Raw genomic sequence first — 22012 nt, forward strand, 5'->3', positions numbered from 1 at the left:
CATTCCACCACTCTAACACTCCACCACTCTAAAACTCCACCACTCCACCACTCATAAACTCCACCACTCTAAAACTCCACCACTCTAACACTCCACCATTCCACCACTAACATTCTACTACTAACACTCCACCAATCTAACACTCCACCACTCTAACACTCCACCACTCTAACACTCCACCACTCTAACACTCCACCACTCCACCACCCCACCACAGTAACACTCCACCACTCTAACACTCCACCATTCCACCACTAACATTCTACTACTAACACTCCACCAATCTAACACTCCACCACTCTAACACTCCACCACTCTAACACTCCACCACTCCACCACCCCACCACAGTAACACTCCACCACTCTAACACTCCACCACTCTAACACTCCAAATCAGTAACACTCCACCACACTAACACTCCACCACACTAACACTCCACCAACACTAACACTCCACCACACTAACACTCCACCACTCCAAAACTCCACCACTCTAAAACTCCACCACTCTAACACTCCACCACACTAACACTAACACTCCACCACACTAACGCTCCACCACTCCAAAACTCCACCACTCTGAAACTCCACCACTCTAAAACTCCACCACTTTAACACTCCACCACTAACATTCTACTACTAACACTCTACCACTCTAACACTCCACAACTCCACCATTCCACCACACTAACACTCCACCACTCCACCACTCTACCACACTAACACTCCACCACACTAACACTACACCACTCTAACACTCCATCACTCTAACATTCCATCACTCTAACACTCCACCACTCTAACACTCCACCACTCCACCACCCCACCACAGTAACACTCCACCACTCTAACACTCCACCACTCTAACACTCCAAATCAGTAACACTCCACCACACTAACACTCCACCACACTAACACTCCACCACACTAACACTCCACCACTCCAAAACTCCACCACTCTAAAACTCCACCACTCTAACACTCCACCACACTAACACTAACACTCCACCACACTAACACTCCACCACACTAACACTCCACCATTCTAAAACTCCACCACTCTAACACTCCACCACTCTAACACTCCACCACTAACATTCTACTACTAACACTCTACCACTCTAACACTCCACAACTCCACCATTCCACCACACTAACACTCCACCACTCCACCACTCTACCACACTAACACTCCACCACACTAACACTACACCACTCTAACACTCCACCACTCTAAAACTCCACCACTCTAACACTCCACCCCACTAACACTCCACCACTCTGACACTCCACCACTCTGACACTCCACCACTCTGACACTCCACCACTAACACTCCACCACTAACACTCCACCACTTTAACACTCCACCACTCTAACACTAACATTCTACTACTAACACTCCACCACTCTAAAACTCCACCACTCTAACATTTCACCACTCTAACACTCCACAACTCCACCATTCCACCACACTAACACTCCACCACTCTACCACACTAACACTAACACTCCACCACACTAACACTCCACCACACTAACACTCCACCATTCTAAAACTCCACCACTCTAACACTCCACCACTCTAACACTCCACCACTAACATTCTACTACTAACACTCTACCACTCTAACACTCCACAACTCCACCATTCCACCACACTAACACTCCACCACTCCACCACTCTACCACACTAACACTCCACCACACTAACACTACACCACTCTAACACTCCACCACTCTAAAACTCCACCACTCTAACACTCCACCCCACTAACACTCCACCACTCTGACACTCCACCACTCTGACACTCCACCACTCTGACACTCCACCACTAACACTCCACCACTAACACTCCACCACTTTAACACTCCACCACTCTAACACTAACATTCTACTACTAACACTCCACCACTCTAAAACTCCACCACTCTAACATTTCACCACTCTAACACTCCACAACTCCACCATTCCACCACACTAACACTCCACCACTCTACCACACTAACACTCCACCACACTAACACTCCACCACTCTAACACTCCACCACTCTAAAACTCCACCACTCTAACACTCCACCCCACTAACACTCCACCACTATAACACTCCACCACTCTGACACTCCACCACTAACACTCCATCACTAACACTCCACCACTCTAACACTCCACCACTCTAACACTAACATTCTACTACTAACACTCCACCACTCTAACACCCCACCACTTCACCACTCTAAAACTCCACCACTCTAAAACTCCACAACTCTAACACTCCACCGCTCCAACCCTCCACCACTCCACCACACTAACACTCCACCACACTAACACTCCACCACTCTAACACTCCCCCACTCTGACACTCCACCACTAACACTCCACCACTCTGACACTCCACCACTAACACTCCACCACTCTAACACTCCACCACTCTAACACTCCACCACTCCACCACTAACATTCTACTACTAACACTCCACCACTCTAACACTCAACCACTCTAACACTCCACCACTCCACCAGTAACATTCTACTACAAACACTCCACCACTCTAAAACTCCACCACACTAACACTCAACCACTCTAACACTCCACCACTCCACCAGTAACATTCTACTACTAACACTCCACCACTCTAAAACTCCACCACACTACCACTCTACCACACTAACACTCAACCACTCTAACACTCCACCACTCTAAAACTCCACCACACTAACACTCAACCACTCTAACACTCCACCACTCCACCAGTAACATTCTACTACTAACACTCCACCACTCTAAAACTCCACCACACTACCACTCTACCACACTAACACTCAACCACTCTAACACTCCACCACTCTAAAACTCCACCACTAACGTTCTACTACTAACACTCCACCACACTAACACTCCACCACACTAACACTCCACCACTCTCACACTCAACACTCTAACACTCCACCACTCCATCACTAACATTCTACTACTAACACTCCACCACTCTAACACCCCACCACAGTAACACTCCACCACTCTAACACTCCACCACTCCACCACTATAACACTCCACCACTAACACTCCACCACTAACACTCCACCACTCTAACACTCCACCACGCTGGTTTGCTATGTGTGATTGTGGCGCATGTTTATGAGGTCACCATATCAATCCCCCCCACCTCCGCCCCACGTCCCACACACTGTACTGTGAGACTGTGGCATGATTCGATGAAGTCCTCGCCCACCATTTCACCAATCCAACAAACAACTTCTCGATGTGTAACTGTGGCTAGACGTGGCCCACGTTTGTGAAGTCATTACGCACTGCATCACCACCCCTGTACTCAACACAGCCCCAAGACCTGTTAGCTCACTGATGCTGCACTTCCTCACACTCCACACTGGGTAACCACACACCTCTGGTGGGCAGGGACAAAAGTAATGCCATGAGACATTTATAGATTCAGTGTACAGACACTGTGATTACATCCAGACTGTCCACAGTGAGGTGAGCAACCCTTTCCTCTCTGAGCTGCTGCCTGGTGCGCTGCTGCACAGCACTGCCTATCAAACCACCCAGCAGTTGAACTTCCCTCTGTGTATTAAATGGTCTCTGAGAGATCAAACATGTCACCCTGACGAGAAGAGGAGACAGCTCGGAGCTCTGGAAGCCTTTCAGTCTGACAGCCAAACACATTTGACTGGCAAACAGAGACATTGTTTCCCTTCCCCCTGCCAAAATGGGAGTATGTCTGTGATCCTGGAGCTCGACATCGCACACAAATATAGAAGCGCAATGAGAGACCCAGCGAGGGGTGAACCCTAGCCCGCCGGCTCTGAAAATAAGTTGAGGCGTCCCTCTCGCACAAAGGCAAAGCCCCATAACTCAGTTTTTTCCCAAATGAAATCGCATGTGAACCGAATATTAGGAAGTGTGCATGGCTGCCAACAGCCGCCAAGCCATTATAGCCGGGCCTGTTAACCACATTTTCACCAGCAGACAATGCCCCTTTGTCCTCGTGTGTGGCTGTCCCCTCTGCCGGAACCCAGAGAGGAGCCCTGTACAATTAAACAGTGTGGATGAGGAGAGGGGAGCAGAGGAGAGGAGAAGAGAAGAGAAGAAAGATGGAGATTGGGGAGAGGAGAGCTGAAGAAAGGGGAGGAGAGGTGGAGAGGAAAGAGGATGTATAGACTGGAGTGTCAGTTCTGTTCTCTAGTTAATTAGTCACAGTCGTGTCAGCAGGAGGCAGGGGAGCCTGCCTCCATGGCCAGAGGAACCTTTCATGTGGTTACTCACGGAATGCTGTTGTTCATTCCTTCCTGCAACAAAAGCCACATGTTTTTATTTTTTTGTTGAGTATAGGCTGTCCCCATGGAAATATGAAGGAACAAGACAAGGTATGAGTGGTATGACTGCTAAGAAGAAAAAGGCTGTCTGGTGAGGAATTCACCAAACAATCCTGACTGTGCCAATATGATAATCTTTGGTTCATGTTGTTAAATACATTTTGGACCATAAACTGGCCACCACGCCCTTTGCCTTCAGGACACTCTAACACATTGGTGCCTACTGTAAAATACAATACATTTAAGTAAAAATACTTAAAAGTATAACTTAAGTAATGTAAATGATGTCTGAGTGTTGGAGTGTGCCCTTGGCTATCTGCAAATAAACAAATAAAAATGCATTCTTGTTTGCCTAATATAATGATTTTTTTATATATTTGAAGAAATTATATTTATTTTTAATACTTAAATATATTCAAAACCAAATACTTTTAGACTCTTAATCAAGTAGTATTTTACTGGGTGACTTTCAATTTCACTATTTCACTTGAGTCAAGTATCTTTACTTTTACTCAAGTATGACAATTGGGTACTTTTTCCACCACTGTCTGTACTGTCTACTCACTCACTCACTCACTCACTCACTCACTCACTCACTCACTCACTCACTCAATCACTCACTATCTCATTTGCTGTCTAAGCAGCCACCCTGCCCTGTTAAACTCCTTCATCCTTGTTTGGGTATTTAACGGAGGTCATCCCAGGTTCTGTCACACATTCAAGTGTAAAGACGCCTCAAAGAATTTCTAGATATTGAAATCGCATGTATTTCTCTTCACTGGAGTTCAATCTCCTCGGCCCTGTCTAGCTCACTGGAGAGCGAGACTAGAATAAAACAGTGACCCAGCGCCTGTTTCCTGACAACTGTCCATGGTACTTTCCACTGCAGACTTGAGACAACTCTGAAAGCAGCGAGCGACTGCACTGGGCCTGAAGGCTTTCATTCCGATGCAGGAAGGGTGTGGCTCCTCTCAGTCAGAGAGTTTAAAGAGTTTCACAGACATACATTATTTTCATCACCTGCAATAAAACCACTCCTTTGAACACAAAATCATTACTGTCAATCATCAAATTGAACCCAATTGAGTTTGAATGAAATCATGAGAAGAGAAGAGACCAGCTGTCATCACTGTGATTTTACTTGAACTCTCGTCTCTTCTCTGAACTTTTACTGTGTCCGGACAGACGGACACTGTCTCTCTCCATTGCATGCAGCTCTCTCTGTCTCTCTATGAGTTCCATGTGTCCATGTGGCTGAATGTTTCCTCTCATAATCTTTGTGACTAATCACTAGTGATGTTGCCCATGAGTGGTTAGCACCCTGCCCCATGCAGTGCAATGTAGCGTACTTTCCTCACTCTCTCTGTGACTCAGAGCCTCTGAGGAGCCCTAACTGCTCGCTAATCCTCTGATTGCTGTGTTTGGCCCCTCGGGCTCCTCAGCGCCAGGGCGGGCCAGGCTAACGACAGGCTAACGACGACAACAGTGAGCGTTTATAAACCAAATTAGGAGGCTAGAGTCTGGCTTGTCGTGTGGTGATTAGCCTGATCAAACGCTCGCTGACTGACTGACTGACTGGCTGACTGTTCGCTGTGTCATTATGCTGATTAAAGGAGCCTCGGTTGGTCCCTAGCTACATGTAACACACAACTTTCTGCTGGGTTGGTTAAGTTAGCAGAGGTAGCCCTGCAGTAGTCTTTATCGTGCGTGAAAGCCAAGGGGATGGTGGATGAGATGGTGTGAAGATAAGAGGTTTTGTGTTGATGGTGAAATTAAGGTTCAGTGTAGGTTGTGGCCGCAAAAAGAGGAGTTTGTGAGGCTTTAAATCTCAGTGGTTTAACTCTCTGGTGATGTTCTGGTTTGTGAGGCTTTAAATCTCAGTGGTTTAACTCTCTGGTGATGTTCTGGTTTGTGAGGCTTTAAATCTCAGTGGTTTAACTCTCTGGTGATGGTCTGGTTTGTGAGGCTTTAAATCTCAGTGGTTTAACTCTCTGGTGATGTTCTGGTTTGTGAGGCTTTAAATGTCAGTGGTTTAACTCTCTGGTGATGTTCTGGTTTGTGAGGCTTTAAATCTCAGTGGTTTAACTCTCTGGTGATGTTCTGGTTTGTCAGGCTTTACATCTCAGTGGTTTAACTCTCTGGTGATGTTCTGGTTTGTGAGGCTTTAAATCTCAGTGGTTTAACTCTCTAGTGATGGTCTGGTTTGTGAGGCTTTAAATCTCAGTGGTTTAACTCTCTGGTGATGTTCTGGTTTGTGAGGCTTTAAATCTCAGTGGTTTAACTCTCTGGTGATGTTCTGGTTTGTGAGGCTTTAAATCTCAGTGGTTTAACTCTCTGGTGATGTTCTGGTTTGTGAGGCTTGAAATCTCAGTGGTTTAACTCTCTGGTGATGTTCTGGTTTGTGAGGCTTTAAATCTCAGTGGTTTAACTCTCTAGTGATGGTCTGGTTTGTGAGGCTTTAAATGTCAGTGGTTTAACTCTCTGGTGATGGTCTGGTTTGTGTATGACAGCATGTAAGAGGTGATAGTACCTGAATTCTCACCACTGCCAGGTAGGACGGCTTTCATCACATTAATACAACCTGTATTTTTCCAATGCAAACAAAACTAAATAAATATGCATGTACAATCAAATCTCTGTTATAATTTAGGTTTTCAAAAATTCTGTTTGTAAATTTACTACACCAGTATTAGTCATTTCAAGTCTGCGTTTACTCCAACTGTGGGTTGTCCTTGACTGTGATAAAAGCAGCAGGAGGCCATCTGTGAGCTCTTACAGATTATTACACTGAGGTCAGACGGGATTGAGAGAGAGAGAGAGAGAGAGAGAGAGAGAGAGAGAGAGAGAGAGAGAGAGAGAGAGAGAGAGAGAGAATGATATGGTCATCACGTTGACACACTGTACATCACTCCTCTCTGACTCAAAGTCTGTATGTGTGTGTCTGTATGTTGTGTATGTATGTGTGTAAATGTGTGTGTGTGTCCGTGAGAAGAGTTTCAGAGCCAGACAAAGTGACCTAGCACCAGACAGAGAAGGGAGAGAGAATGGGAAGGGATAGAGAGACCACTTCTGCTCCATAGCCGAGAGGGGATTCCCTCGTGTAGGGCTTTCTACTGAGTTTTTACAGAACTGAGCAGCTGGAGAGAAAGTACAGCAACAGATCCACACTAAGGTTACCTTAGGTCAGTCTTTTAGGGGGGGAAATGTATTCATATATTTCATTCTGCACAACTCATATTACATTGTTTTTTAGAATTCTTGTCATTCTTAGTAATCTTGTCTTGTTTACTGTCAATGGGCATTTCAGTATTAATTTTCAGTATGCAAGCATTGTTGTTCATTTTTAACTACCCCTTTAACCAAAACTGTACCTTGCCATGGTAACTACACTGAACAAAAATATAACGCAACATGAAATCATTTCAAAGATTTTAGTGAGTTACAGTTCATATAAGGGAATCAGACATGAAATAAATGCATAAGGCCCTTATCTATGGATACCACATGAACGCATTCAAATTGCCATGGATAAAATGCAATTGTGTTCTTGTCCATAGCTTATGCCTGCCCATACCAGAACCCCACCGTAACCATGGGGCACTCTGTTCACAACGTTGACATCAGCAAACCGCTTGCCCTCACTCGACGCCATACACGCTGATACACGCTCGCCCCCACACGACGCCATACACGCTGATTCACCCGTGAATCTTCTCTAGCGTGCCAGTGGCCATCGAAGGTGAGCATTTGCCCACTGAAGTCAGTTACGAAGCCGAACTGCAGTCAGGTCAAGACCCTGGTGAGGACGACAGCACACAGATGAGCTTCCCTGAGACAGTTTCTGAAATCCTTTGGTTGTGCAACCCCACAGTTTCATCAGCTGTCCGTGTCGCTGGTCCTAGATGATCCCGCAGGTGAAGAAGCCGGATGTGGAGGTCCTGGGCTGGCGGGTTACACATGGTTTTCGGTTGTGAGGCTGGTTGGATGTATTGGAGGCGGCTTATGGTAGAGAAATTAACATTCAATTATCTGGCAACAGCTCTGGTTGACATTCATGAAGTCAGCATGCCAACTGCACGCTCCCTCAAAACTTGAGACATCTGTGGCACTGTGTTGTATGACAAATCTACACTTTTTAGAGTGGCCTTTTAATGCCCCCAACACAAGGTGCACCTGTGTAATGATCATACTGTTTAATCAGCTTCTTGATATGCCACACCTGTCAGGTGAATTAATTATCTTGGTTAAGGATAAATTCTCACTAACAGGGACGTAAGCTTTTCGTGCGCATGGAACATTTCTGGGATATTTTATTTCAGCTCATTAAACATGGAACCAACACTTTACATGTTTCATTTATATTTTTGTTCAGTATACATACTATGCATGTAAAAATGTCTCAAATCCTGTGGCTGGTAGAGCTGAATCACCTGTAAAATACATTATGACCACCAAAACTGACTGACATTTGTATTTGTATTTATTAGGGATCCCCAGTACTCTTCCTGCGGTCCAAACACCAAAGCACCCACATTACATATAAAAGAAAAGATAAAACAGTGAATTATGTTTGTACTGAATGAGCTAAAGATAAAACAGTACATCATGTACAGTTGAAGTCGGAAGTATACAAATACATTTATCCTAGATTTTCACAATTCCTGACATTTAAACCTAGTAAACATTCCCTGTCTTAGGTCAGTTAGGATCACCAGTTTATTTTAAGAATGTGAAATTTCAGAATAATATTAGAGAAAATGATTTATTTTATTTTATTTCTTTCATCACATTCCCAGAAGTTTACATCCACTCAATTAGTATTTGGTAGCATTGCCTTTAAATTGTTTAACTTGGATGAAACGTTTCGGGTGGCCTTCCACAAGCTTCCCACAATAAGTTGGGTGAATTTTGGGCCATTCCTCCTGACAGAGCTGGTGTAACTGAGTCAGCTTTGTAGGCCTCCTTGCTCGCACACGCTTTTTCAGTTCTACCCAAGGATTTTCCATATGATTGAGGTAAGGGCTTTGTGATGGCCACTCCATTACCTTGACTTTGTTGTCCTTAAGCCATTTTGCCACAACTTTGGAAGTATGCTTGGGGTCATTGTCCATTTGGAAGACCCATTTGTGACCAAGCTTTACTGGTGTCTTGAGATGTTGCTTCAATATATCCACATAATTTTCCTCCCTCATGAAGCCATCTATTTTGTGAAGTGCACCAGTCCATCCTGCAGCAAAGCAACCCCACAACATGATGCTGCCACCCCTGTGCTTCACGGTTGGGATGGTGTTCTTCGGCTTGCAAGCCTCCCCCTTTTTCCTCCAAACATAACGATTATGGCCAAACAGTTATATTTTTGTTTCATCAGACCAGAGGACATTTCTCCAAAAAGTTTGACCTTTGTCCCTATGTGCCGTTGCAAACCGTAGTCTGGCTTTTTAATGGCAGTTTTTGAGCAGTTGCTTCTTCCTTGCTGAGCGGCCTTTCAGGTTATATCGATATAGGACTCGTTTTACTGTGGATATAGATACTTTTGCATTCGTTTCGTTCAGCATCTTCACAAGGTCCTTTGCTGTTGTTCTGGGATTGATTTGCACTTTTCACACCAAACTACGTTCATCTCTAGGAGACAGAACATGTCTCCTTCCTGAGCGGTATGATGGCTGCGTGGTCCCATGGTGTTTATACTTGCGTAATATTGTTTGTACAGATAAACGTGGTACCTTCAGGCGTTTGGAAATTGCTCCCAAGGATGAACCAGACTTGTAGAGGTCTACAAATGTTTTTCTGAGGTCTTGGCTGATTTCTTTTCATTTTCCTATGATGTCAAGCAAAGAGGCACTGAGTTTGTAGGTAGGCCTTGATATAAATCCACAGGTACACCTCCAATTGACTCAAATTATGTCAATTAGCCTATCAGAAGCTTCTAAAGCCATGCCATAATTTTCTGGAATTTTCCAAGCCTTTTAAAGGCACAGTCAACTTAGTGTATGTAAACCTCTGACCCACTGGAATTGTGATACAGTGAATTATAAGTGAAATAGTGAATTATAAGTGAAATATTCTGTCTGTTGGAAGAATGACTTGTGTCCTGCACAAAGTAGATGTCCTAACGGACTTGTCAACTATAGTTTGTTAACAAGAAATTTGTGGAGTGGTTGAAAAATGAGTTTTAATGACTCCAACCTAAGTGTATGTAAACTTCCGACTTCAACTGTAACATCCCTACAACACCACATATCCACAACACAAATGTTCAATACCACCATACAACAATATCACAATGTGTGTATATGCACCTTTGTGTGCGTCTCTTCACAGTCCCCGTTGTTCCATAAGGTGTACTTTTACCTGCTTTTTAAATCTGATTCTACTGCTTACATCAGTTACCTGATGTGGAGTAGAGTTCTATTTTGTCATGGCTCTATGTAGTACTGTGCGCCTCCCATCGTCTGTTCTGGACTTGGGGACTGTGGAGAGACCTCTGGTGGCATGTCTTGTGGGGTATGCATGGGTGTCCGAGCTGTGTGTAGTATTTTAAACAACAGCTCGGTACATTCAGATTGTCAACACCTCTTACATAAACAAGTAATGATGAAGTCAATCTCTCTTCCACTTTGAGCCATGAGAGATTGACATGCATGTCATTAATGTTAGCTCTCCGGGTATTTTAAGGGCCAGCTGTGCTACCCTGTTCTGAGCCAGCCAACTGCAATTTTCCCAAGTCTCTCTTTGTGGCACCTGACCACACTACTGAACAGTAGTCCAGGTGTGACAAAACCAGGGCCTGTAGGACTTGCCTTGCTGATAGTGTGGTTAAGAAGGCAGATCAGTGCATTATTATGGACAGACTTTTCCCCATTTTAGCTACTGTTGTATCAATATGTTTTCGACCATGACAGTTTACAATCCAGGGTTACTCCAAAGCAGTTTAGTCACCTCAATTTACTAAATTTACACACCATTCATTACGAGATGTAGTTGAGGTTTAGGGTTTAGTGAATGATTTGTCCCAAATACAATGCTTTTAGTTTTGGAAATATTTAGGACTAACTTATTCCTTTTTACCCAATCCGAAACTAACTGCAACTCTTTGTTAAGTGTTGCAGTCATTTCAGTCGCTGTAGTAGCTGACGTGTATAGTGTTGAGTCATCCGCATACATAGACACACTGGCCTTACTCAAAGCCAGTGGAATGTCGTTAGTAAAGATTGAAAAAAGCATTTACTTTACTGTAATGTACTGTATTGTACTGTACTATAATCTACTTTACTGTAATGTACTGTATTGTACTGTACTGAACTATAATCTACTTTACTGTAATGTACTGTATTGTACTGTACTATAATCTACTTTACTGTAATGTACTGTATTGTACTGTACGGAACTATAATCTACTTTACTGTAATGTACTGTATTGTACTGTACTGAACTATAATCTACTTTACTGTAATGTACTGTATTGTACTGTACTGAACTATAATCTACTTTACTGTAATATACTGTATTGTACTGTACTGAACTATAATCTACTTTACTGTAATGTACTGTATTGTACTGTACTATAATCTACTTTACTGTAATGTACTGTATTGTACTGTACGGAACTATAATCTACTTTACTGTAATGTACTGTATTGTACTGTACTGAACTATAATCTACTTTACTGTAATGTACTGTATTGTACTGTACTGAACTATAATCTACTTTACTGTAATGTACTGTATTGTACTGTACTGAACTATAATCTACTTTACTGTAATGTACTGTATTGTACTGTACTGAACTATAATCTACTTTACTGTAATATGCTGTATTGTACTGTACTGAACTATAATCTACTTTACTGTAATTTACTGCATTGTACTGTACTGAACTATAATCTACTTTACTGTAATGTACTCTACTGTGCTGTGCTGTTCTGTGCTCTACTGTGCTGTACTTTGATGTCCAAATTTGTGAAACATAGATGTCTATGATTCGTTCAGATATGGTCTGGACCAACCAGATTTGGTCTTGTTTGGGGTAAGAGCTCATTAAAATAATAGCCAGTGTGTAGAATAATACCCAGATATGCAGAGGAGGATATGGCACATTTCTACATTTGTGTGCCAATTTAGGATACATCCCCATTTGTATTTGTATCTATTAGGGATCCCCATTAGTTCCTGCCAAGGCAGCAACTACTCTTCCTAGCTTCCAAACACATTAAGGCACTTACATCACACATACAACAAAAAGACCATGAAGAGAATGGCATTCATGTCCATAACTATGCATTTCTGAGTAGCACAGATAAGGGACCCATGATGAAATTCCTTTACTGTAATCCAGGCATTAATCCACTTCATTTACTGCAGTTCAATAACCAAAATAATAAACCCAGGGTAAACCCAGGTTGTCATGTCATAGCTGACACCTTATTCTTCCTGCAGACATCTTTGAATCATAATTTGGAGCAGATTTTAATCATGTTTTTAGAATACATGATCACATAAAATTGCCCCTGTCTAAAAAGTCAAGTTGCAAAAAAAAGTCAAGTAGTCATTTCCCATTTCTGAAAAGATGATCTCTTGAAATCACTTTTTCTACTTTTTGGGAAGGTTGTCACGTCCCCCTAAAATGTGTTTTATTGCACCAAAGATAATTAACTAATGCAAACAACTTGAGATTTTTCTGGGAAAAACAGAGAAAATATTGTATCAAAAACAATTTCATCGCCTGCAGCTTATATATCCTATCATTATCTGCATCTTTGCTCCACCGTAATTAACTTTTTTCTTTATTGCTTTTGGGAAGAGGGATGGGCTATGGACATTTTGAGCATGAGATTTATCGTAATGAAGGAAGAAGAGGCTTCAGTCTTTAGTTCAGTTTCACATTCTGGCTTGTTGAGCTGTTTTGCTGTTGAATTGTTCGATGTCTCCGCGTTGAAAACCAGATGTACCATACTGTATATAGGCAACTGAAATTAGCTGCATGTGAAAATACAACTATGCTGAAATAGTTTTCATGCGCTACGCTAAATGGGAGGATTCTTCTTTATGTTGTTCGAAACATCTGTGTAACGGTATTACTCAGCAGGGAGGGGTCATGCCTTATGAAAAACAACAACATTCTGTAGAAGTTTCAAATTCACTTCAAATGGACTCTGTTTGTCCAGTGTTGGCTTCTTTTGATAGACAAGACCGTTCAAAAAATAATACATAATTCATTTATTTTCAAGAAGGATCTTCATTTTCATTCTTTAATTTCCTGTAAATTCGTTGTTGGTTGTAATCTGATCTATTATCGCCTTCATTAGTACAACTAGGGTCTCATTTAGTTAATTAATCACATGGTATTTAACACTTAATGGCATGACAAAATTACTTAATAGCACTTATATAAGCTTCCTGTAACTTAATTATTGCCAAACTTAGGTCACCATGCATAATCACTGGTGGTATTAGACTGTTGCTTGTCCCTAATTGTCAGCTGCCTCAGTGCATGAAACTAGCTGTGGTTCAGGGCAGCTGTTATACAACTGCATGATAAGTGATCAAAAACATTACAAGCCTGGGTTTGTTCATAATTCAATTCTCTCAGACAAAAGGGATGAGGTTATTAAAAGCATGATAGCAGGGATTTAATCAATACCACAGTAAGGGCCTAATGAAATATGATAATCTCATAAGAGAACGTAATTAAGCGTAAAGAAATGACTCATCGGAATATTGTAACCATAAACAGTAGATATAAGACTTTTAAAAAAACAACCAGAAAATGATATTGTGATCATTTCCATCTCCTTGTCCAGTTATCCAAATACTTTCGTCGTCTGAATACTTTCCTGCCTGCATGCTAGTGTTCCTGTTCCGATATTTATTTTCCACATCGGAGGGTCCCAGAAAATAGCTTGTCTAGACGTTATGAATTCCGCTGACATCCCAGTGCATTGTATCATGACAAACTTGGACATTTGTGTCTCTCACCATACCAATTACGCCGTAGTTATTAAGTAAGGGCATAATGTGTTTTATCCTTTTTGCTTGTCTGAGGGAGGTGTGGTAATGTATTTACCATACATTCACAGAGGTCAGTCCCCTCAGAACTGCCATAGACATTCACAGAGTTCAGTCCCCTCAGAACTGCCATAGACAATCACAGAGGTCAGTCCCCTCAGAACTGCCATAGACATTCACAGAGTTCAGTCCCCTCAGAACTGCCATAGACAATCACAGAGGTCAGTCCCCTCAGAACTGCCATAGACAATCAGAGAGGTCAGTCCACTCAGAACTGCCATAGACAATCAGAGAGGTCAGTCCCCTCAGAACTGCCATAGACAATCACAGAGGTCAGTCCCCTCAGAACTGCCATAGACATTCACAGAGGTCAGTCCCCTCAGAACTGCCATAGACATTCACAGAGGTCAGTCCCCTCAGAACTGCCATAGACAATCACAGAGGTCAGTCCCCTCAGAACTGCCATAGACATTCACAGAGGTCAGTCCCCTCAGAACTGCCATAGACATTCACAGAGGTCAGTCCCCTCAGAACTGCCATAGACAATCACAGAGGTCAGTCCCCTCAGAACTGCCATAGACAATCAGAGAGGTCAGTCCGCTCAGAACTGCCATAGACATTCACAGAGGTCAGTCCACTCAGAACTGCCATAGACAATCAGAGAGCTGCTCTTAATGTGAAGTCTAACTCTGGATGAACTGTGCTAAAGGGGTTGAGACGCCACACAGAGCTTTCTTAATGCTTCAGTCTGGCACAATTCCTACTGACTCACTATACACACCAGCCATGCCATACTACACAAAGTCTACCTTGAGTTTGTTTTCAAGATGAATTTCAGAAACATATGTTGATCACCCGTCCAGTGCTGTTTGTTGATAGAAAGTTGTCCGCCCTTCCGAAACAATTACTTGTTCAAACGAAATTTGAGAGAGCGACCAATACAGGAAATATCCACATTATCAGATTGGAGACCAGCTCCAGAGAATCTGGCCCTTGTGGTTGCCGGTCGACCACCAGAACATTTGATTTACTACAACACTTAGCACAACTTTAACCTTGACCAACGTTATATAGAGTTTAGCGTGCTCAGCCAAACAATTTAGGGGAGACGGGGTTTGGAAATTGGTTGACCACATAATCAGCAGATGCCGCCTTCCTTCCTCTACCTGGAAGCCATCTTGTTGGCGACCCCTGAAGGTGTTATCCATCAACAGGTGTTGACAGATCTCATCATTTTGTTAAATTCATCTTGAGGCTTATCTGTAATGTGAGAGAATTCATTAGAGGGTTTTACCCAAAGTTTATTTTTCTCATACAATTCTAACAGTTGTGAGTCTTTTAGCTTTTTATTTCCGAGTTGTAGAACTAACCAGACCACCTCCCAGAATCCACCAAAAATAAACTCACTACTACTGTGGCAAAGCATGGCGTGTTTTTCACACAGAAACCCTAACTTTCATTCATACAGTGCAACAAGCCAAACATATAAAACCATTCCCACCCTAATAAACTGGGGCCTTTTTTCTGCCACAAAGGGAACTGGCTCCCATGAGCGTTACACTCTAAAATGCCCCCCCCTGTCTACAGGGCCTATTGGGTAAAAAGCTTCCTTTCCAGCTAGGAGGAAAAGCGGTCAGGGAACCAAGCCAAGGATATGACCCAGTACCCACGCCCAATCAGAGTCACTGTAAACCAGGAACCTCACCTGACTCAAACGCTGAAGACAGCAAAAGTGGCAGGTTTGTAACCCAATAAAAGTTTATACATTTTTCTCTACAGAGTGAAATAGTTGCTATTTTCACTCGTATCACCTGGTATTTCACTCGTATCAAGAATTTGGGATACCAAGCTGCTAATGTTAGTTCTGTGAGTATTTAGCATACCTCATATGTGTGTGTCTGGATAATTGGTCTGTTGTGAGAGAGGAGCAGGTGTAACCTCATTGTGGTTATCGGGGAACGGCAGGAGCTCTCTTCGTCTGCATCAGATTAGCGCCTTTAGAGAGCATCTCCATCTCACATACAGCCTGCCCTAGTGTGCTAACTGTCAGGGCCTCGCAACTGTTTTTGGAGGGGCTCTCTTTCTCATTACAAATAGCGTGAGAGCTTCAGCGTCCCTCTCTCACTTCTCTTCTCTCTTCTCTCTCTTTTCTCTCTCCTCTTCTCTGTGCTACAGGAGTGAGGTTTTTGCGGTGAAGCACATTCTTTTCTCACACAAAGCGCGTCAGATGTTGCACATCACGTGCTCACATGTGTTCACTTCTCAGCATGAGATATACTGCTGCTTAATGTGATGGAGCTAAGAATATCATTCTATACCTGCTTATGGACAGGGCTCCTGTCTACTTGTATTTATGTATTCAGATGATCGTGTCTGAATGCATATTCATCTATGGGTAGCCTATCTCGAGTTGCTAATCATTAGATATAGATCTTGCAAAAATGATGAAGAACATGCGATGTTTGGGATTTGACTTTTTTTTTTTACCAGCTAAATTTAAAAGAAAGTACTTTAGAAGCACAATCTATAGGCAGAGTTTAACTGTAACACTATGACTTCTGAAAACATGTACACATCCACATTTCCATGGTATTAAATTCAGGAATTGGAAACATACAATATCCACAAACAATATCCTCTTAATTTCAGTCAATTTTTTAAAAGTCTTTTCCAAACTGCTTTGCCTGTGTAATGCAAGTTGTTAAACTAACCGCCAGAGTATTTCTCTCACATGAGGCAGTCTATTTGAATTGCTTTCAAATTGAACCGGAGGATTTAATGACTTTTTGCCTTTGTTCTATTACAGTTCGCTTTCATTTTCTCCACTGAATAAATTGTAAAAGGATATTGCATATTCATTAATGATTTCCAATGGTGATTACAGCTTTAAACACTCTCTATTTTTCTATCCTATCTTTTGCATGCACTTTGGTTTTCCCCTGTCGCTACAGTCAAAATACAAATTCAAGCATCCGAAGCGCTTTACATAAGAGGTCCGCTAAGCGTAAGATATGATCCCAACTCGGTCAGACATTAGAGGGTTGCACACTAAGTAAGGCCGTAATGCTTTAAAGGAGAATTATCAATCAACAGCCAGACCTCATGCTCCAGTCTGAATTATAGCGGGAGAGAAACATTTAGTGATGCGTAAGAAGGAGAGTGAGAGAAAGACATGGTGCAGAGATGCGGCTTTGTCAAGAGGAAACTATAAATGACTGAGTATCTGTCTGAGCTGTGAGAACACTGAAACACCATCCTCTGTCACTCTGCTCACTGCTCCAGTAGGGATATCAGAGGCTTGTTCTCATATGAGCGGCAGATGTGTGTGCGTGTGCGCGCGCGTGTGCGCATGTTTATAGAGGGGGAAACTGGGCTCCAGAGATTTTAAGATTTATTCTGCAAACAATTAGGAGCTGGTAGTGCTTATCCAGTGGTTCTCTAATTACCACAGCAACCAGGACGTAATCGAGGGTAGATTTTCTGTTGCTGTTTTATGTAGTAGGGAACCAATCTCCCAGACCTCCTCAGATTAATACTCTCACAGCAACATGCCCTCGATAAAATTACATGTTGGGGACTTTTTAAATTAATAGCAAAATGATGCAAACACATTTTCAAGCAGCTAGAAAGTGAAGAAACCATGTAAAACTTCTGTTCTGTTTGTCACAGGAGAATATCTGACTTCCACTCTAAATCTAACTGTTGAAAACTGAATTAACTGTATAAACTGTTGGCTGAGGCCTTTTGCAATTGAACACAATTGAATCTTCTATCACTATATGTAATCTAATTTATTACAATGTTATTTAATAATCTTATAATTTATTGTCTCATTATATCAGCGGGAAAATTTTAGCCAACAGTTTATACAGTTAATTCAGAGTTTTCAACAGTTAGATTTAGAGTGGAAGTCAGATATTCTCCTGTGACAAACAGAACAGACGATTTACATGGTTTCGTCACTTTCTAGCTGCTTGAAAATTTGTTTGTATCATTTTGCTATTAATCTAATTTGAACACAATTGAATCTTCTATTACTATATGTAATCTAATTTAGTACATTGTTATTAATAATCTTATAATTTATTGTTTTATTATATCAGCGGGAAAATTCTCGCTAAACTTGACTTCAATCTAGGCTTTAATCCAAGTACTGCAGGACTGAGGTAACCACGGGGAAAAAATGGCTCCTTCATTAACAGCAGTCTTTAGCCTGAGTGTAATGCACTCACCTCACCACACAGGCCAAGAGTACCTCCTGTAAGTAGTGAAGGAGACAGACCAATGTTTTTTCTCTTTCTGTTTTATCGTATCGCTGTGTTCCAGTAAAGGCCGGTCCGATGGAGCCTTCCTTCCTTCTATTCTCCCAGAGAGCTAGAAAACCCCCCCTCTTGATGGCTGTGGTGAGAAGCCCATTATTGGTGTGCTCCATCAAGACTATATCAGACGCAGCCCTGAGGCCCACAGCTGTAAGGGCCCTGTCACTAACGGCCTCGGCTACTGTATGGACCCATGCCTCCTTTTCCACCCATTTAATAGGAACGTTAGGGCATTCAGCGTGTGTGGTACGATCCTTTCAGAGAGGGTCTACTCAAACACCAAAACAAAGTCTCTCTTTTAGAAGTGTTGCTGTCCCTGCTGTTTTGGAAAATGCACACACCCCCACACTCCTTCGTGTTGCCAAACAGACGAGGCCACACATTTTAAACAACTGGGAGAGGGTGGACCGCCAGAGCCGCCAATATCATTCTCTCTCTGACGCCTCGAGCCACAGACATGACAGAGGAGGGAGAGAGGGAGAGAGAGAGCGTATTGAGGGGAGGAGAGAGTGCTTACCTCTCAGTAGAGTGGGGCCGTAGTTCCCGAAGCAGTCAAAGATGCTGTTGGAAGCCATGTCCTCGTGGCTGAAGTGGTGCCAGAGCCGTCGTCAGCCCTCTCTACAGTCGATAACGACCAACCTTGGAGAGAAACAGTGGTTGAAATAGAGAACGAAAGAGTGAGAGAGAGGAGAGCGAGGGAGAAGGATAGATCCTGGAACTCGGAGCCCATTTGCAACCAAGAATTTGGGGTTTGTAACTACCGCAGGAATCCCTCGCCACAAGCCTGCAAAGAGAGCAGTATAAGTATGCAGCACCAGGGGTATGAGACATTCAGAAAGAAAGAGAGGAAGAGGGAATGATAGGGGGAGAGGGAGTGAAAGAGAGGGAGAGGGAGAGAGAATGGTAGGCTGGGGGGATGAGGGAGAGGGAGAGAGAATGGCAGGCTGGGAGGGTGAGGGAGAGGGAGAGAGAATGGTAGGCTGGGGGGATGAGGGAGAGGGACAGAGAATGGCAGGCTGGGAGGGTGAGGGAGAGGGAGAGAGAATGGCAGGCTGGGGGGATGAGGGAGAGGGACAGAGAATGGCAGGCTGGGAGGGTGAGGGAGAGGGAGAGTGAGAGAGAATGGCAGGCTGGGAGGGTGAGGGAGAGGGAGAGAGAATGGTAAACTGGGAGGGTGAGGGAGAGGGAGAGAGAATGGCAGGCTGGGAGGGTGAGGGAGAGGGAGAGAGAATGGCAGGCTGGGAGGGTGAGTGAGAGAGAGAGAATGGCAGGCTGGGAGGGAGAGGGAGAGGGAGAGTGTGGCTACACTGAGATGCAGTGGTACCATCCCTCTCCAGGACTCTGGTTCCAATGCACTCACCGTTGTTGTATCGGGTCTGGACGTCTTGTTAGCAGGCCACGGTGGGGTGGCAGGGAGGTGTGGTGCTGTGCTGGTCCGTTCCGTCAGTGGGCAGGGGCTCTGAGGTTAGCCAGGTAATCTCTCTCTCTGTCAGGAGACGTGGTGTCCCACGGTGGTGACCTGACTGGAGCGTCAGTGTTAGCTAGCGCCGGCTAAAGCCACAGCTCTCTTTGCGTCCTCGCCATCCTCCAACTCCCCTCCGTGAGTGGAGGAGCTCACGTCACATGTCACATGAGGTCACAGGGCCTCTCCTCCCCTCCCCTCCCCTCTCTCTTTTCGCTCTTACTCGGTGTAGCTTATTTTTTCCTTTTTGCTTTTACTTTTTCAGCTCTCTGCTCCCCTCTCTCTTTTCTCTCTCTCTTTTGATTGGTCGGCCAAGTTTTGGAAATGTTCTGTTTTCTTTAAGTTCAAACCAGGCAGTGGCCTACGCCATTCAAAGTCTGTGAGGCTTTCAGAGGGCGCCGAAACCCAATGTGAACAACCAGAAAAGCATTGAACACGCATTAAGAGAAATAGAAATAAGAGAGAAGAAAGAGTGAGAGTGAGGGAGAGAGAGAGACCGAGAGAGAGCGTTGACTGTGGAGACTGGGGCTTGCCGCTGCATAGAGAGAGAAAAGGAGCAGAGCAGAGTAGAGAGGGTTCTGTCTCTGAGCGCTTTCAGAGAGAGACTGTGTGTATGTATGTGTTTGTGTGTGTATGTCTGACTCACTGCGCATCTGTGTTTGTAAGAGCTGGTGGTTTTGGGCCTGGAAAACCAACCCTCCACCCTCACTTACCGCTTGATAGTATCGTAATCTTAGCTGCAGTGCTGCTCTGCTCTGCTGTCCCCTCTATTCTTACTACCTCTCTCTCACACACTGTCCCATTCACTCTGCTTCTCACCAAGTCTATTCTTACCTACCACACAATAAAATTATTTGGGAATATTTATTTCACACCTGTAATACAGGACAAAGGAGCAATACACAAAGGTTGATAAAATATGTAGAAAATACAGTATATAAACATAGATCCACTACTACATAACTTACTAAAAAGCATTTTGGCTTTAAGCACAGCCTGAGAGTGAATAGCATATTTCCAGTGTGTTGTGGGTATGTCAGAGTTCCCCCCCCTCAAATATCTAAACCGGATTTAACCTGATTGTGGTTTTGACACTTTCAGAAAACACAATCTGGTCAGGGCTCTAAAAAGAGAAGCCTATAGAGCCCTACATTTGATATATTGCATAACTACACAAGTGTACGAAACATGTGTTGCTGCCTTGTTATCTTGTTGTCTTAGACCTCTCTTTATGTAGTGTTGTGCTGTCTGTCTTGTTGTGATGTGTGTTTTGTCCTATATTTATATTTTATATTTTTAAAATATTTTTAATCCCAGCCCCCGTCCCCGCAGGAGGCCTTTTGCCTTTTGGTAGGCCGTCATTGTAAATAAGAATGTGTTCTTAACTGACTTGCCTAGTTAAATAAAGGTCCAATAAAAAAACATTAAGAACACCTGCTCTTTCCATGACATAGACTGACCATCCCTTATTGATGTCACTTGTTAAATCCACTTCAATCAGTCCAGATGAAGGGGAGGAGACAGGTTAAAGAGGGATTTTTAAGCTTTGAGCCAATTGAGACATGGACTGTGTGTGTGTGCCATTCAGAGGGTGAATGGGCAAGACACAAAAAATGTAAGTGTCTTTGAATGGGGTATGGTAGTAGATGCCCAGCGCACCGGTTTGTGTCAAGAACTGCAACGCTACTGGGTTTTTCTCTCTCAACAGTGTATATGTAATATGAGTGGTCTACCACCCAAAGGACATCCAGCCGTCTTGACACAACTGTGGGAAGCATTGGAGTCAACATGGGCCAGCATCCCTGTGGAACGTGAGTCCATGCCCTGACGAATTGAGGCTGTTCTGAGGGCAAAAGGGGGTGCAACTCAATATTAGGAAGGTGTTCTTAAT

The 22012-nt window shown here is 43.4% G+C and overlaps 1 protein-coding gene across 4 annotated transcripts in view; it reads right to left on the reverse strand.

The window, feature by feature from the left end:
* LOC110505435 (runt-related transcription factor 3) overlaps positions 1-20778 on the reverse strand; it is a 76693-nt gene extending 55915 nt beyond the window's left edge. For 2 of the 4 annotated variants that reach the window (XM_036962236.2, XM_036962234.2), the window contains exons 1-2: positions 20020-20752; positions 19177-19298 (exon numbers count right to left, since the gene is read on the reverse strand). In XM_036962236.2, the coding sequence (XP_036818131.1) occupies positions 19177-19234 (58 nt within the window). In that variant the 5' untranslated portion in view covers positions 19235-19298; positions 20020-20752. Of the gene's footprint in view, positions 1-19176; positions 19299-20019 lie in introns of all 4 variants that reach the window. The other 2 variants (XM_036962235.2, XM_036962237.2) reach the window with 2 other exon arrangements.
* Between the last annotated feature and the right edge of the window lie 1234 nt (positions 20779-22012).

The sequence above is a fragment of the Oncorhynchus mykiss genome, chromosome 25 (assembly GCF_057628025.1).
Source record: "Oncorhynchus mykiss isolate SJ-2025 chromosome 25, ASM5762802v1, whole genome shotgun sequence".
Classification (NCBI taxonomy): domain Eukaryota; kingdom Metazoa; phylum Chordata; class Actinopteri; order Salmoniformes; family Salmonidae; genus Oncorhynchus; species Oncorhynchus mykiss.